This window comes from Elephas maximus, chromosome 2, assembly GCF_024166365.1.
Source record: "Elephas maximus indicus isolate mEleMax1 chromosome 2, mEleMax1 primary haplotype, whole genome shotgun sequence".
NCBI classification, from domain to species: Eukaryota; Metazoa; Chordata; class Mammalia; order Proboscidea; family Elephantidae; genus Elephas; species Elephas maximus.
Window position 1 is genome coordinate 101879450 of NC_064820.1, and position 17978 is coordinate 101897427.

General features: G+C 35.5%; 1 protein-coding gene across 2 annotated transcripts in view; it reads left to right on the forward strand.

Annotated features, from left to right (window-relative positions):
• SLF1 (SMC5-SMC6 complex localization factor 1) overlaps positions 1–14875 on the forward strand; it is a 77744-nt gene extending 62869 nt beyond the window's left edge. For both annotated transcript variants that reach the window (XM_049867927.1, XM_049867932.1), the window contains exons 15-20: positions 6058–6203; positions 7190–7353; positions 8251–8384; positions 10322–10414; positions 10829–11011; positions 13767–14875. In XM_049867927.1, the coding sequence (XP_049723884.1) occupies positions 6058–6203; positions 7190–7353; positions 8251–8384; positions 10322–10414; positions 10829–11011; positions 13767–14248 (1202 nt within the window). In that variant the 3' untranslated portion in view covers positions 14249–14875. The remainder of the gene's footprint in view (positions 1–6057; positions 6204–7189; positions 7354–8250; positions 8385–10321; positions 10415–10828; positions 11012–13766) is intronic.
• The last annotated feature ends 3103 nt before the right edge of the window (positions 14876–17978 follow it).

The window sequence follows — 17978 nt, forward strand, 5'->3', positions numbered from 1 at the left end:
ATTTCTCAAAATGGTTCAATCTAATATCTTCCTAATTTTTTGCTCTTAGTACAGCTTGATTTTTCAGCTTTGTCAAGAGACAGAAATCAAGTGAATAATTTACGCTTAAGAGAGCACTAGATTTTCTATGGTAATATGCAGAATAAAGGGCTAATTGTGGAGTTGGTAGGCTACCACACTTTTTCCTTGCAAATGAACCAGGTCTTCTCATAATGCCCTTTTTTGTTGATATTTGATGAAGAAATTTGAAAACCATTATAGTTTACCTCCCCTCCTTTTTTTCCCCTTATTCTCTGTGGGTATGCCCTTTTTTTTTTTTAAATATTTTTTGAATCATTCTTCAACATAACTATCTTTTACTTTTCCCAAGTCATTAGTAAAATGTTAAAATTTGGTTGTCAGACAACTTCCCATTAAAGATCTTCGTCTGTCTTTCTCATTTATGGCAAATTGTGTGTTTTGTTTTTTTTCTAGTTCAGAAGTACAAAATTCATACTGTGACAACCTACAGAATTAGTTTAGTGTAATTGTGGTTAGTTTTTAATTGTTTTGTAGAATATTAAGGCAAAAGGTGAGTAAAATCCATTCTTCTATCAGATCTCATGTTTGTATCTCCCACGTAAGTGGAATTCTCTTTTGTTTCCTTTCTGTATTATAAGGTCATACTACCTGACATTTCTTTTTCATATTTAACTGAAATTCCTGATATATTGGCTGAGGGATTGGCACATTTTTTTATGTAATGTGTCAGATAGTAGATTTTTTTTTTTGGCTGTAAAGGACTGTCCCAGCTACTCAGCTGTGCCTTTGTAGTGAGAAAGCAGCCATACACAATACATAAACAAATGAGCATGCCTGTGTCCAATAAAACTTTATTCATAAAACAGGCAAGAGGCCATAGTTTGCCAAACCCTGGCTTAAATTTATTTCTTCTCTTGTTTAAATACCTCTTCCAACCCTTTAATCACTTTTGCTTTTCTGTCTCTGTTATAATCCCTTTCCATGCTTCAGGCCTCTCTATCACTATTTTAATTCTTTTCCATACTTATATGAACCTCTTCTATAAATATAAATTTTTATTCATTGCCTCAATCAGAATGTTTCTGTCCCCTTCATTTATTTAACAGATTTTTATTGACACTCTGCCAGGTATTGAACAAAACACTTCATACATGGCAGAGAGGGAAAACAAAATATGGTTTTTACCTTTATGGAGTTTTTAGTGAAAGAGGCAGACTATAAGTTTATGTAAATAAACCTACTTTATATTGGGTGGTCCTAGAAAGCAGAACCCAAGAATGAGTAGAAGGTACGCAGAGTCAGAGCAGAGTGTTCCAGTCAGAAGACACATCATTTAGCAGAACTTTGAGGTGGGAACTTCTGGTGCATGGCTGATGATAGGCACCAGTGGGAAGAGTGGCCAAGATAAGGCCAGAGAAGGGGTAGGAGAGTTTGTGTAGGAACTCATAAGCCATGTTAAATTGAGAAGCCACTTTTAGCAAGGAAATGGCATGATCTGATTAGCTTTTTAAAAAAGATCATCCTGAATTGGCTGTCCAGTTAGAGTTATTGGTATTTGCCCCTTATTCATTCATCTGTCAAATACTAAATGTTTATTCTTTGCAAGTTAATAATGTACATACTGTGAGAGCTACAGAAATAACCCTGCCCTTAGAGGTCTTACAGCCCAGTGGCTAAGTTTCTCATGTTCATTTGTTCGTCTGTTACCGTTCTCTTTGAATCTATTACCTAGTAAGATGTGGATCTACTATAGCTTCTATTTCCTTATTCCTGTAAACCTATCTAGAACCTCAGATGCTCCTTCTTAGATGAATAACTCATTTGGAAGTTTCAATTTTAGAGCATCTCTTGAACTATATTATGCAAGTTATTCTACTTCTACTTAGAGCTGATCTTTTTAGAGATTAATTGGTGGTAGCAAACTCTGCAGTAATAGACTTTATGTACATATGTAACTAGAGATTGAATGTTTAGAAGATCTTTGTCATCCTTTAGTTAACTGCTTGCACACTTTTAGATCATACTTCTAAGTAATACTAACAATTTTTGATAATAACTAAGATAGTGTCACTATGAGTAGGAATTGACAGCAATTGATTTAGTTTTGGTTTGGTAACGGCCTTGGTAGTAGAAATAGAAAGGGTTGTAAACAACTCCTGTCTCATTTCCAACTCTTAAAAATTATATCTCTGTTGAGACCATTTGGGGAGGGATTATCTGAATTCAGCAAACATATGTCTATGTAGGGCTAGGTAGGTCTGTTTAACATGTAACTGGAGGCATTTGCCCAAAGATATACAGATTTCCATATGGCAGCCTGCCACAAGGCTAGAGCCTTAGATCTCATCTGGAAACTATTTACATTTTGGGCTGGGTAATTATTTTGTTGTGGGGGCTGTCTTGTCCATTGAAGGATGTTTAGTAGCATCCCCGACCTTTGCCAGCTAGATGAGATGGTACCCTCCCTTTGCAATTGTGGCAACCAGAAATGTTCCTTTGTTGTTGTTAGCGCCTTTGAGTCAGCCCCACACAGCAGCCCTTGTGCAGTGGAATGAAACCATGCCCAGTCTTGTGCCGTCTCATGATCAGTTGTGGATCGGACGGTTGTGATATCCAGACACTGCCAAATGATCCCATTTGGAAACTCTTCCCTATCTCCACCATGCATTTGAATACCGCTGAGTGTAGGACTGCAGGAACAACATAAGGCACCTGGGCAGGACATTCATGGGGCGTCTGCAGTTCCCTTAGCCTACAGGAACTCTGCCTCCGAGTAGGGAGGGCCGTCTATGTATCATCTATCTATCTATCTTATATTGCTATTAAGTTTTCATCTTGACCAACTGAAAAAAAGAATTTTAATGCTTGCATTTTTAGCTCTTTTCTGCCATTTATTATGTTCATTTTGCTAATTTTATTGACTTTTTAATTTTTTATTCTTCCAGTGTAGATAGATATATCTACCTTATTATATAATATCTTCAGTTCTTTCAGCTTGAGAAACACTGAGTGTATTCTTCCCTTTTGGTTTTCCTTCTCCAGCTCTTTGCACATGTCATAATAGTACTTTCCTTTGTCTTCTCAAGAAGTGAAGGATTCTATGGGGAAAATATTAAATGACACAGGGAGCATCAAAAGAAGATGGAAGGAATACACAGAGTGATTATACCAAGAAGAATTAGTCGATGTTCAGCCATTTCAAGAGGTGACATATCAGGAACTGATGGTACTGAAGGAAGAAGTCCAAGCTGCTCTGAAGGCATTGGCGAAAAACAAGCCTCCAGAAATTGATGGAATATCAATTGAGATGTTTCAACAAACAGATGCAGTGCTGGAGGTGCTCACCCGTCTGTACCAAGAAATGTGGAAGACAGCTTCCTGGCCAACTGACTGGAAGAGATCCATATTTATGCCTATTCCCAAGAAAGGTGATCCAACTGAATGTGGTAATTATAGAACAATATCATTAATATCACATGCAAGCAAAATTTTGCCAAAGATCATTCAAAAACGGCTGCAGCAGTATATCAACAGGGAACTGCCAGAAATTCAGGCCGGTTTCAGAAGAGGACGTGGAACCAGGGATATCATTGCTGATGTCAGATGGATCCTGGCCGAAAGCAGAGAATACCAGAAGGATGTTTACCTGTGTTTTATTGACTATGCAAAGGCATTCGACTGTGTGGATCATAACAAATTATGGATGACATTGCGAAGAATGGTTATTCCAGAACACTCAATTGTGCTCATGAGGAACCTTTACATAGATCAAGAAGCAGTTGTTCGGACAGAACAAGGGGACACTGATTGGTTTAAAGTCAGGAAAGGTGTGCGTCAGGGTTGTATTCTTTCACCATACCTCTTCAATCTGTATGCTGAGCAAATGATACGAGAAGCTGGACTATATGAAAAAGATCGGGGCATCAAGATTGGAGGAAGACTCATTAACAACCTGCGTTATGCAGATGATAGAACCTTGCTTGCTGAAAGTGAAGAAGACTTGAAGCACTTACTAATAAGATCCAAGACCACAGCCTTCAGTATGGATTGCACCTCAAGATGAAGAAAACAAAAATCCTCACAACTGAATGAGTGAACAAAATCATGATAAACAGAGAAAAGAATGAAGGTGTCAAGGATTTCATTTTACTTGGATCCACAATCAACACCCATGGAAGCAGCAGTCAAGAAATCAAAAGACGCGTTGCATTGGGTAAATCTGCTGCAAAGGACCTCTTTAAAGTGTTGAAGAGCAAAGATGTCACCTTGAAGACCAAGGTGCGCCTGACCCAAGCCATGATATTTTCAATTGTATCATGTGCATGTGAAAGTTGGACAATGAATAAGGAAGACTGAAGAGGAATTGACGCATTTGAAATGTGGTGTTGGCAAAGAATACTAAATATCCCATGGACTGCCAAAAGAATGAACAAATCTGTCTTAGAAGAAGTACAACCAGAATGCCCCTTAGAAGCAAGGATGGCGAGACTGGGTCTTACATACTTTGGACACGTTGTCAGGGGGGATCAGTCCCTGGAGAAGGACATCATGCTTGGCAGAGTACAGGGTGAGCGGAAAAGAGGAAGACCCTCAACAAGGTGGATTGACACAGTGGCTGCAACAATGAGCTTAAGCATAACAACGATTGTGAAGATGGCTCAGGACCGGGCAGTGTTTCGTTCTGTTGTGCATAAGGTCGCTATGAGTCGGAAGCGACTCCATGGCACCTAACAACAACAACAATTATATAATATCACAATTTATCCTATTCGTTTCTGTTCGATTTTAGCTCTTTTAGTATCCTGTCCGTTCTGTCACTTATAAGAATATGAATGTAGAATTCATAACATTAAATATATTACTCTTTGTGGGAAATAGTTACCCCAGTCTTTTATCACTTTAAGTTCATGAGAATATTTATGCATTTCCATGGTATTATAGTACTTCAGGTTTTTGAAAGGAAGAGATTTGAGGCACTTGGTAGGGTTTTTGTTATTGTTTATTTATTTCATCATTTAAAATTATAACTCCTCTTCCTGTAGTAAAATGGGTGCAAACTTCTGAGAAAATCTTTATACGCACTCTTGTTTTACCTTTCTCCTCCTCTTCACCTTGTGGCTTTCCTCCTTTGTTGCAGTGATAGGATTTATAGGTCGTCACAGGAAGCTTTCCAGTTTCTTCCTTCCCCTCAGTTCAAGACTGATCATTGCATCTGTCCTTATTCAGGAAACCCTGGTGGCGTAGTGGTTAAGTGCTACGACTGCTAACTAAGAGGTTGGCAGTTCAAATCCGCCAGGCGCTCCTTAGAAACTCTGTGGGGCAGTTCTACTCTGTCCTATAGGGTCGCTATGAGTCGGAATCGACTCGACGGCAGTGGGTTTGTCTTGGTTTTGGTGCTCATTTATGGAGCACTGGTGGCACAGTGGTTAAGAGCTTGGCTGCTAACCAAAAGGTTGGGAGTTTGAATCCGCCAGCAGCTCCTTGGAAACCCTATGGAGCAGTTCTACTCTGTCCTGTAGGGTCTGTATGAGTTGGAATGAACTCTATGGCAACGGGTTTGGTTAGTGGTTAAGCACTCAGCTGCTAACTTAAAAGGTTGGCTGTTTGAACCCACCAGCCACTCCTCGGAGGAAGATGTGACGGTCTGCTTCTGTAAAGATTACTGCCTTGGAGACTATGACGCAGTTCTACTCTGTCCTATACGGTTGCTATTAGTTGGAATCAACTTGTTGCCAGTGGGTTTTGGTTTTTGTACGGGTTATTCTATCTACCTACACACATATATAGTCCTTTCAAGATTTTATTTAAAGCAATTATTGTTTTTCAAATGTAAGAACATTTGCCATAATTTTTTTTTTTCCTTGAAAGTCACGGAATAGAAATATTATGTATTTTTTGTTGTTTAACATTATGTGGATAAATCTTACTGGTGTACAAATTATCACTTGAATGAATAAAATCCAGAGGAAAATAGTCTATAGAAAGAAATTTTATAGGCTATCATAACAACTATATTTATTGCTCTTTTTTCTACAGACTTTTCTTCACAAGAATTAGAAGTTTTTATTTGTTCCTTTTCCTCCTCCTGGCTTCAAATGTTTGTTGCAGAGGCAGTCTTTAAAAAACTGTGTTTACAGAGTTCCATCAGTATTTCTTCTGAGCCACTTTCTCTTCAGAAAATGGTAAACACCACTCTATCCTGGTTCTTTTAATTTCCAAGAAATGGGTTCATAAATTCAGTTTTTAAATATTCTTAATCATTTCTAGTAATTGAACAGAGCACATTAATTCATAGATCTTTCAAATCTTTATAATACCTGGTATCTTTTTACCTCAGAATTAGCTTAGTCAGTGAATAAACTTTAATTACTTATTTGGGAGTACTTAGGATCGATAATAGAAAAATAATGCAAGAATCTTTGTTTCTTAATTACTTGCCATAGTGTGTAAAATTTTGATTTTGGAAAGATATAGATCCAAAAAGTAATCTATATAGCATTTAATGGTATTTAAAAAGCAAAATTTGCAAATGATGCCAAAGGTTATTATTCTGTTTTATCCTATACACACACATAAAGGCTACATTTGATCCAGGGTTCTCCAGTTTTATCTTGGCCATCTTTAGATATTACTGATATCTAATATCTCCAATAGTTTCTTCAATAGCTGAGAAATATGCTTATTTATTGGTCAGACTGGAAAAAAGAAATTTTTTTTTTGACAATTCTTACCTTTAAGGACTTTGTACTTGCTATTCTGTTTGCATATTCCAGACTTGTTTTCTGTTGAAGAAAGGCATTATTAAATGGAAATGGCAAAATGCCAGTTGTACATACATCAGATGTTTTTCTGTAGAAAAATATGCAAAAGAATCATAACAAGTTGGGCATAAGACTAATCAAAAAAACTTTATTAAATGAGCATCAGATTTGAATTAGGAAGAATGTTTTCAAGAAGATATTGGTCTTGTCCATGTGGTCTTGATTTAATGATGTGGAACTAGTAACATTCTTAATATTTTAGCATGTTCAGATGAGATAGGGTGACAACCATAAGGATGAAACTGAGAAAATATAACCAAATTTAATGGTGAAATGAATCAAGTAATTTCTTTTAACTGCTTTCCAGTCTTTGTAGTTGAGAAATTACAAATTTTATTTTGCAACAGATACATTCCTATTTGCCAGCTTTGGGGAACACTGGTGTGCCTGGGGCTGGAAAGATGCAGACAGTGAAGAAAATAGGACAGCGACCTTGCCTTGAATCTCAGAGGGCCTTACTAATGCTGAATGGTGCAAAGCAGAAACAAGGTGAAGAACTGCCAGAGTCACCGTAAGTGGTGCTTATGTACCAACCGTACTTTGTTTGGGGTACAGCTCTTTTTTTGATACATTTTTTTTGAACTTTATGGTTATTTGTGATGCTGCCTAACAATTATACTAATCAGCAAAAAAACTCAGTTTTAAACCTATAAATACACATAGGCAACATTTTCTTTTTCTGCAATACAAGTTCTTTTTGTTAAAATTGTTTGCTAAAAGAAGTAATACTCTTCACAAATTGCACAATAAGGCAAATGTAATTAATTTGTCACTGAATTGTACACTTAAAAATGGTTAAAATGGTAAATGTTTGGCTCTACACATTTTGCCATAATTAAAAAACAGAAAGCTTTTCCTCCCCCCCAAAATTGTTTTATGTAATTTGCCATATGATTTGAATTACTATGTTTAAATAATGGAGATGGAATTTTAGGACTCATGGTCATGTTAGATACTCTGAATTGTTAGAACAACTTCCCCAGAATGAGGAACGTCCTCTAAAAGTAAGACATAGACAACTCAGAAAACCTGAAATGTTCTCTGAGAAGAAGCGAGTAGGATCACAATAAGAATGGGAAGCAAAGGCCTGCATACTGATCTTAGCTTTTCACATTATTCTCTCTGCCAGTGGTTTACTTGGTCTCTTTTTCTCTTTACCTCACATTCCATAGTCATAAATTTCTCAGTGGTAGTCACGGGTGCAAGGCTTAATAAAATAAAAAATAATACATTAAAATTTGCTTCTACACAGTTGAAATAAGTGTAAAAACAGAAAGCAGTGCAGATTTGAATGAGTAAGGGGGTTTATATTAACAGAAGGTTAGTTTTAGAAAAAAATCTTCATCTAATGCATGCTGGCATGCCTTGTTGAAAAACAGGCTTTCATTATTTCTTGCTTGCCTTTCAGAGAGCTGAACCTTACTAAATGTTCCTCATCATTAAAAAGATTGAAAAAGAAGTCAGAAGGAGAATTGTCCTGTTCCAAGGAGAATTGCCCTTCTTTACTTAGAAAGATAAATTTTCACAAGACTAATCTAAAAGGTATTCCAAGTATCTGAATTAATTTATGCTAAGAACTTTTCATGGTTGTAGTCAATACATACAAGTTTAACATACTTGCCCTGGTGAATACTTGAACTTAAACATTGGACTAAGTCCAGGAAATACCTTCTTGGATAGCATATTATTTTCTTGAACTGTCATTAATACAAAGAATATGGTCATTTAATACACAGTATAATAGAGTATTCCTTCCCTTCCCTTCTCTCTATACCTATCTAAATACTAAACACAGTGTGTAGCATGTGTTGAGCTCATTCCAGACTTGCCCGCCGTACTTTTCTAATCCATCTCAACCTGTGCTGCTTAGAATCAGTGTTTTCTGATTTGAAAGTATAATTCATTCTTCATTTCTTTCAGTCCTAGACATTTTGTGAACAAAGAGTGAGGAGTAGGCTATGTTACATAGCTGTGTTAAGCATATGGACTCCTTTCTTCCAGGCACTGAGCCCAGACTATGAAATGTGTTTGGCTTTTGGTTCTAACTATACTGGAACCTAAGTACCTAAAGGATGGAATAACAAGAATAGTGTTGTAATAATTCATTCCAGCACCTTTTCCAGTTTCATACCTCTTAGCTCACAGATAGAAAAGTACCTTCCAAGAATCTGTACCTGGCCAAAGTAAACTCCAGAGTCTCTTTTGTTTATCAGCTGTATTGTGTTTTTAATACAAATATGCTTATCATTGTGACACTTATGGAAGTAGTGACAGAGAGGCCATATAATCTTCCAACATGATGTAAGGTCATAATTGCATACTATGAAATAACTGCCCATGTGGCTCAAAATGTGCAAAATGTGTTAGATGAGAACTCCGATATTAACTTCACAAATCAGTATCCTTTTTCTTTGTTTTATTGTTTCAGAAAGTAGAATGAATATGAATGACTTTAGGCTGAATAGCAGAAGGAACTGAGTAGGGGGGTAGAAGGAGAATTGAGAAATAGTAGAGAACAACTTCAAAAGCTTTTCTATGCATGTAAAAGAAATGTTTTGGTAGAAGTCACAGAGATAATCTGTAAAACTGAACACTCTAAAAATGTGTTACTTAGTATTTTATAGCAAGAAAGAATATGATTCAGTGTTTCATTTGTTTCCTAAGCAATTTATTATGTTTTTAAAATTTCCCTTACCATCAAGTTACCACTTACTTACATCTTATTAATTTTGATTATAACAGAGGTATAGATATGGACTAAATTTTAGCTAGTGTGCATTGATTGCATTCTTCCTAGAAAAAGCAAACCTTAAAACCTTGCCATTCATTTTGTCACCCTTGTTCAGCTTTAAATGGTACAAGGGATTTTTCCAAGTGTGTGTGTGTGTTTATATTAAGATTCCTTCATTTCTTCCTCTCTGTGCTGCTGTAGCCAAGCCAGACAGCCTATTGAGAAGCAGCAAACCATCTGTTAATGGATTTGAAGTTCTGAATTATACTTGAGTGTGTAGAGGCACTCGTGCTTAGCCAGAAACATTCATTTGAAATAAGCTATAAATGCTGTGTAAAAAAGAGCCATACATTTAACATAGGTTCATGAATAAATTTAAGAGAGGGCAATTGCACTCTAAACTTTTATTGCTGCAAAACCCAGTATTTTTGGTGTTCTATGATCATTTGGGGGGTTTTATAGCAGGATTGAAGCTTTAAACCTTGAACTAGGGGGAGACAATGCCTGTGTTAAACCTTGTGCAGTAGAATTGCGTGGCTGAATTGCTGATAGAACAGAAGCTCTTGGATTGGTGGGGTTCCCTCCCCTCCCCCCTTTTTTTTAAATGCAAGAGATGTTTAAACCAGTCAAAAGGAAAGCTCAATAATTTTCTGGCATGGGGCCACATCTCCTAGTTCATGCCCTTTGATTATTTTCTTTAGTTGATATCTTGTTCTCTCTGGAATCATCTATTAATTTTTTATGACAGGAGAAACAGCCCTGCATAGAGCTTGCATAAATAACCAAGTGGAGAAATTGATTCTTCTTCTTTCTTTACCAGGAATAGACATCAATGTTAAAGGTAAGCTGTAAATCTTTGTGGTCTAACCTAGTGTCTTAATATTTGCAATATTAAATAGTTATATGTCAACATTAAGAAAATCATCACAGCAAACTTATCTAAGATATCTTTAAAATATTACTATTAGCAAAACCCAAGAAATCTGTGATATATTGATTTATAGCTCATTAGAAATTTTTTTTGGTGTTCATAATTTGGTTAGATCCTAAACATTAATATTTTTAAACTGTTCTCATGTAGTTGAATTTGTGTTCTTAAAAGTAGAAATACAGGCTAGGCATTTTTATTGAAGCGTTCTTTTTTATATATGAGGCAGCTAGAAAGTCATACTGATGAGAGAAATAGAATATCAATACTTTACTACCAAAAGTCCTACTGTTGCTGTTTTAAAACTTGCCTTGATTTCTGATTTAGACAATGCTGGCTGGACGCCTTTGCATGAAGCCTGTAACTATGGTAACACAGTATGTGTCCAGGAAATTTTGCAACGTTGTCCAGAGGTAGATCTGCTCACTCAAGTGGACGGGGTGACTCCTTTGCATGACGCACTGTCAAACGGACATGTAGAAATTGGCAAGCTGCTGCTCCAGCATGGGGGTGAGTGCATTTATGCTAAACTGGTTTTGATAAATTATCCAGTTTTCTGATGAATTCATCAGAGGTAGATAACACTTTAAGAAATATAAGGAAAGCTGCCTTTATTTTATAGTAATGAAATAGTAAGGATAGAAGGTCTGCTTGAATGTAAGCATCTTTTTTTAGCAAGAATGAAAACCTTTTCATAATATGTATTTTTTCATTGTATTATTAAGCCTGTTCAAGTCAGTATATGAGAATGTATTTTTGAACTGGGTCTGTTGGTTTTTAATATTAATGATTTTATTTAAAGCGTATGATGTCTTTGTGAACAGTTATTTGTGTAAGCTTTTTAATAAATGGATGTACATGTTCAGTTGTGATTACTTGCATCTTTTATTGTTTCATTTTCTGTATATACTGTTAACTTGATTAATCTTATTTTTTATGAGTCATTTCTTTATAGACTATAAAAATGATAGCCTAGAATATCTTTTCTTCATTCACATTTTGCAGGCAATTAAGTTAAAGTAGGAAGATTTTCAGTGGTGGTAACTGTTGTACAGGGTTTTGTGAAGGAGGTAACTTGAGCTTAATATTTACAGCTTTTTCTGCTCATTTTTAATCTCTTCTTTCAGCAAACCCCTTCCTTCATAGTGGTAGTCTTTTTATATCTGAGCTGAATAACACGAATTTTACATCACAATGTTCAAAACTGATTTATATTTTTAAAAAGAGAAAAACAAAAGATAACTGATGACTAGCTTATAATGTGGGGACAAAAGATTTGTATAAATTTCCTGTTGCATTTATTTATGCTGATTTCAACTTGGAAATTTAACATTTTTTCCCTGTAATTAAAGCTATTTGTGCATGAAAACAAAATGTATATTTTATTTAGATGTATTTTTACTGTATACACATCTAAGAAAAACTGTATATCGTGGTAGCTTAAGATATCTGGTTATTTATAGTCTTCTCCTGCCCCCTAAAGGCCTTAGTGTGCCAATTTTTCTGACACCATTTCGTAATCAATACAGTTTTCAGTTCTTCTACCCGCCCCCCTTTATTTTTTAGTGTTAGACGTTTGCTAAGCCATAGTGTTCTGCCTCCTGAGTATTTATTTTCTTACTCAACCATGTATCTAACATACCAAGCTGATATTTGGCCTTGCTTCAAATGGTCTAGCTGATGTAACAGCCGTTATTGTATTAAGTTCAGTTCTTCAACAGAGAATGGCCTCTAACAACCAATGTGAATTTTTTTAGGGCCCTTTAGTGAAAAATAGTAAATGGGTAAGTTCCTGTTCCTAAGGATTTGATCTGCTTGTACTTGTATTTACCAGGGTCCTTTGGCAATTGTACAAACCTAATTTTGCCTTAGTCATATTTTGGGACGTGCTAAGTGGTTTGATACCATCATTATAATTACTGCATTATTTAAGGATTGTGAGTCCTTCAGTTTTGAGAGCAATAATTTTAGGAACTTATTTATGCCTCTAAAATCTATGTCCATAATTTTGTTTTATTTATTTTTTTAAAGGAGTAACTTGGAGCATTTTTTTAGATGCAAACACAATGAAAAGGAACCTAACTTTGATCTAGAATTCTCTTTTTTCCATAATTATTATAAATTAGTTATATATCATCAATGGTTGATCTTTTTTAATATGTGTTTTAGCCAGGCCACTAAATATATCTGATTGGATTCATCATTAAGCATTTTATCAGCTATAATCTATTTTCTCTCTGATAGTATGACCTGTGTTGTATGATAGGATACTCCGATTATGTCTGCAAGTTCCAAACCTTTATGTCCCTTGTGGTACTTTTATGGCAATGTGAATAAATAATTATAAGGCTTGGCTGAAAAGGTACAAAGTACTTTTGTAGTTTGCTGTGGGACCAAATACTGAGTCATTGTTGCTCAGCTCCTCCCCCATCACCCTATACTACCTAGGGAGTAAACTCTATCTTCAGTACTTTCTAAGTAGGTGGTTAAATATGTTTAGATAAATGGATGTGATCCAGAACAATTAACATTTAATTTTTGTGAATCAGTTATGTGTACTAAAAGTTGAGCATAACCAAAACCAAAAAACCAAACCTGTTGCCGTCGAATTGATTCCCGTTTATAGCAACTCTGAAAGACAGGGTAGAATTGCCCCGTAGAGTTTCCAAGGAACAGCTGGTAGATTTGAACTGCTGACCTTTTGGTTAGTTGCCTGAGCTCTTAACCACTGCACCACTAGGGCCATAAGCAGGAGTAAAATGAAAAATGTATTCTGATCTGTGCAAGGTTTTGCAGTCTTTGCACTGCCAGAATCACCTACCAGCCATGGAAGGGGACACTGTATTTCCTCTTGGTGATAACCTGAGATAGCCTTAAGACTCTTGTACAGAATTTAAAATGAATGTATTTTATTAATTTCTCCTGAAAATACTGAAACTCTTGTTAAGCTGACAGTTTATAAACTGTTACAAAAGATTTTTTTTTTTTTCCGCTTTCCATTTATACTCAACATGTATTATTTGTTGAACTAAAGCATGCACTTTTAGGCAAACCTCATTAAGCAATTAACTAGAATTTTGTTTTGTTTTAATGCACCTTTATTAGACAGTCAATATATATAGCCAGTTAATTCTGTCAACATGAATTAGTACAAAATAGGATTGTAAACAGAGCCCTGGATGCTTGGGGAAAAAAGAGAAACAGCTGTTAAACTGCCAAAATAAAAATGTTTTGCTCTTAACATCTTGCATTTTCTTTTTCACAGGCCCAGTGCTTTTACAGCAGAAAAACTCTATGGGGGAATTGCCATTGGATTATGTGCTATCACCTCAAATCAAGGAAGAACTCTTTGCTATTACAAAGATAGAAGATACAGTGGAAAACTTCCATGTACAAGCAGAAAAACATTTTCACCACCAGCAACTTGAATTTGGCTCATTTTTACTTAGTAGGATGCTGATAAATTTTTGTTCTATTTTTGATTTATCTTCAGAGTTTCTCTTAGCTTTCAAAGGGTTAACTCATCTAAATGAACTGCTTATGGCTTGTAACAGTTACAAGGAAACCACCGGTGCTCATACTGACTGGTTATTGGATCTTTATGCTAGAAATATAAAGACATTACAGAAGCTCCCAAATATTCTTAAGGAACTGCCTGAGAATGTGAAAGTATGTCCTGGAGTGCACACTGAGGCCTTACTGGTGACACTGGAAATGATGTGCCAGTCAGTCATGGAGTTTTCATGAGGAAACCCAAAAATGACTCAGCTTCTTAAACCTGTTCAATGTGATGTGTCATTTACTGTGGACTTCATAGCTTATTAACAAACATTTTTTTTTTTTTTTTTTAATTTATAGACAGTTTTTGAAGACTTGCTAAATTCTAAGAGGACTTAAAGAACTTCTGCAAAACTATGATCTGAGGTGTCTGACTTTCCAGTGTGGAAAACTTGATTCAAAGTAAAAAATGGTTTTGTTTTGTATACATGGCTTTCATTAATCTTTAATTTTCTCCGTTCTGAAAGTGATTTTACTTATTATATTGTACATGTAACATTTTTTTAGTTTTTTTTTTTTTTCAAATCATAATGTCCTCTATTCTAAATGTTCCAGGTTTTAGAATCTTGGCAGGGATATTCATACAAAGGTGTGCTGATAAACCCGTAGTTCCTACTTCTCTTGTATATAAGCTGTTGGACTCAGTATTCATTTTAGTTTTGTGTGTTTCTAAAATAAATGTTTCTAAAATTTACAGTAGTTCATGTCTTCTGGTTTTTAAATGCAGTGCATATGCAAGAGTCTGACAATATAATCTCTTGATGTATTTTCTTTTAGCAGTTCACATGCAGCATATTGCTACTCCATGTAACCAATATTCTGTAAGTGAAAACATTCTACTGCTTAAGTTTTATTAAATATTAAGGTTATAAGTGGCAACTAAGTAAAAGATCGGAGATTATCTAAAATTTTAATGTGCGGTATAGATTTACAGACTACTAATATTTCAATTTGCAGTTTTTTCCTGATAGTAATTTATAGTAGAACCAAAAGAAAGGGTGTGGATAATAACCACTTTTGAAATTGAAGTTGCTTTACTAGTGGGAATAAGTTACATTGTGATACAGCTAGAAAAGAAACATTAAAACCTCCCAGTTAGATTTTATGTAACTGAAGTGATAATCTCACAGCAATTAATCTGCTAAAGAAGCACACTTTAACTTTATCTTGGAAATAGATCTTTTAACAAAATACAAGTGCTCAGTATTTTATTACTGGGTTTATAATCTAAGTTGAAAACTATTACATTAGTATATCAGCTCTGGATGAAAATCAGAGCTGTTTTCTATATTTTAAATCAGTAATTTTTTCACACATACTATAAGAATTATTAGTTATTGCTAGTTGGCCTTCAAATCTGACATCATACAAATCCCCTTAATATTTATTTAGTCTGCCAAAGTATCAGAGGAAACATGATGAAGTGGAGACTATCTAAGGGACATTAAAATACTCATAGGGAGTAACGTGTTTCCCCAGCTTATGAATATAAGAACATTTTTATTCTAAGGAGTAGCCACTTGATTTGTAAAAAAGCATTGGGATATGTTTGTTTGGTAAGCTAATGTAAACTTAAAAACATAGACTTTGACTTCAGACAGTTTCAAATCCTTGTTTAGTTTCTTATTAGCTAAATTACAAGGCAAATGAATTTCTCTTTGGTTTCCTTATCCTGTCAAATGGAAATAACACCAGGTTTCTGTGCCATGGAGGAGCCCTGGTGATGTAATGGTTAAGCACTTGGCTGCTAACTGAAAGGTTCAGGGTTCAAACCCACCAACCCCTCCAGGGAAGAAAAGACCTGGCTATCTGCTCCCATAGAGGTTGCACCCTAGGTTAAACCCTCTGGGACAATTCTACTCTGTCCTGTAGGGTTGCTGTGAGTCAGAACTGACTCAGTGGCAAACAACAACAAATTTGTGTCATGATACAATTAAGTTAGCCTATCACATATATAAGGGGGCACAAATGGTTAGGCACTTGCCTAGTAGCTGAAAAGTTGGCAGTTCAATTCACTCAGGCATCTCGGAAGACAGGCCTGGCAATCTGCTTCTGAAAGGTCACAGTCATTGAGAATACTGTGGAGCAGTTCTATTCTGCACACATGGGGTCCCTTGAGTCGGAGTCAACTTAAGGGCAACCAACAACATCACATTATACGGCATTTAATAAATGTTACTTCCTTTCCACTGATTCTATTTGGTTATAATGAATCATTTGAGCAAAAGGCAAGATATATTATGTATTATACATAACCATGAGAGTATGGCCCCTGGACACTCTTTTAACTGAGTACTGATGTCACTCTCGAGGTTCAGCCTTCAGCCAAAGGTTAGACAGGCCCATAAAACATAACGAGACTAAATGGGCACAGCAGCCCAGGGGTAAGGATGAGAGGGCGGTAGGGGACAGGAAAGCTGGTAACAGGGAACCCAAGGTCTAGAAAAGGAGAGTGTTGACACATCGTAAGGTTGACAACCAATGTCACAAAACAATATATGTATTAATTGTTTAATGAGAAACTAATTTGCTCCATAAACCTTCACCTAAAGCACAACTTAAAAAAAAAAAAAGATATGTATTATACACATAAATCTTACCTTTTGATTAAATTGGTAATAATTGCTTAACCCATTGCCCTCAAGTCAGTTCCAACTCATCGTGATCCTATAGGACAGAGCAGAACTGCCCCATAGGGTTTCTAAGGCCGTAATCTTTACAGAAGCAGACTGTCATATCTTTCTCCCAAGTTGGTAGTAATTTCAGCTTAATGAAATAATCAACATTTTTTTTTTTTTTATGAGTTAGGGTATTGCACTATTAAGAAAAATTACTTTTCTAAATTAGATGTTCATAAGAAATACCGCATTTTAGTTGCAATTAGTATTAATATTTTATTACTGACTGTTCTGTCTGCCAACTTCTACAAGCCGTGGTGACAAAATATGAAACACTCAAATGCCATTGAAATCTGTGCCTTTAAGTAGTTATCATCACTGTACGACTTTGCACTTCTTCAAAAGTCCAGTTTGGCAAACACAGTTTACCATGTTCTGTGGCCTAGTTAAGAATTCCCACAAACATTTGTTAGTTTAAACCTGCAACAAGAAATTTTGTTTCCAATATTATTTCTTATATTTACTTTAGAAAATATAAAAATACCTCAAATTTATCTTAGAAGTAGAGAGTGTGGAAACTCTAAATAAAAAAATAAATCAGTCCGAGTACTTGGTTTTTAGTTATAGGTTTCTAGAAGTTGCACCTGAAGACAAGGTTGAGTAAGCTTTATAGTGTACTCTTGCCAGATTTGGTATCATAGTTCCTTGGAATTGTAAAAGTATAAAAAAGCCCTTATTACAATGTAAATAAAGCCTGGAAGGATATCTCTGAACTGTTAAGAGTCAGCTTTCCCCCACACCCAACTCCTGCAAATATTTAGAGTATAGAAAGATTTTAGAAATTTTACTGGCAGTAAAAGTAGAAAGGGCCTCTATGAAGTTAGAGTTTTCTAGCTTTTTAACTCTTCATTTCACTATGCAAATAAAGTAGTCCAAGTATATACATTTTCCATAGCTGCTGTAGATGACCAGAAAAACATTTATCTTCGTATATGTCAAATATGAAATTAATCAGTGTTTTGAATTTGACATTTCTTAAACATCTGTGTGTCATGCAGTGTGTTTGATGGGCTGACCATACACAAAAGAAGAAAGGCTCCCAGTCCGGAAAGGTAAACCAGGCTTCGGTATTGTTTTATTGTCTTTTATATAGGCTGTTCAAAAAATTAATTTCGATTTTGTGTGTTTCTAAAATTTGCAATAATAATTGGTGTTCTGTTTTAGTTTTTAAATGATCTGAGTATTCAAGAGCCTGATAGTTTAATCCTTTGATCAGCATTATTTTAGCAGTTTTAGAATGG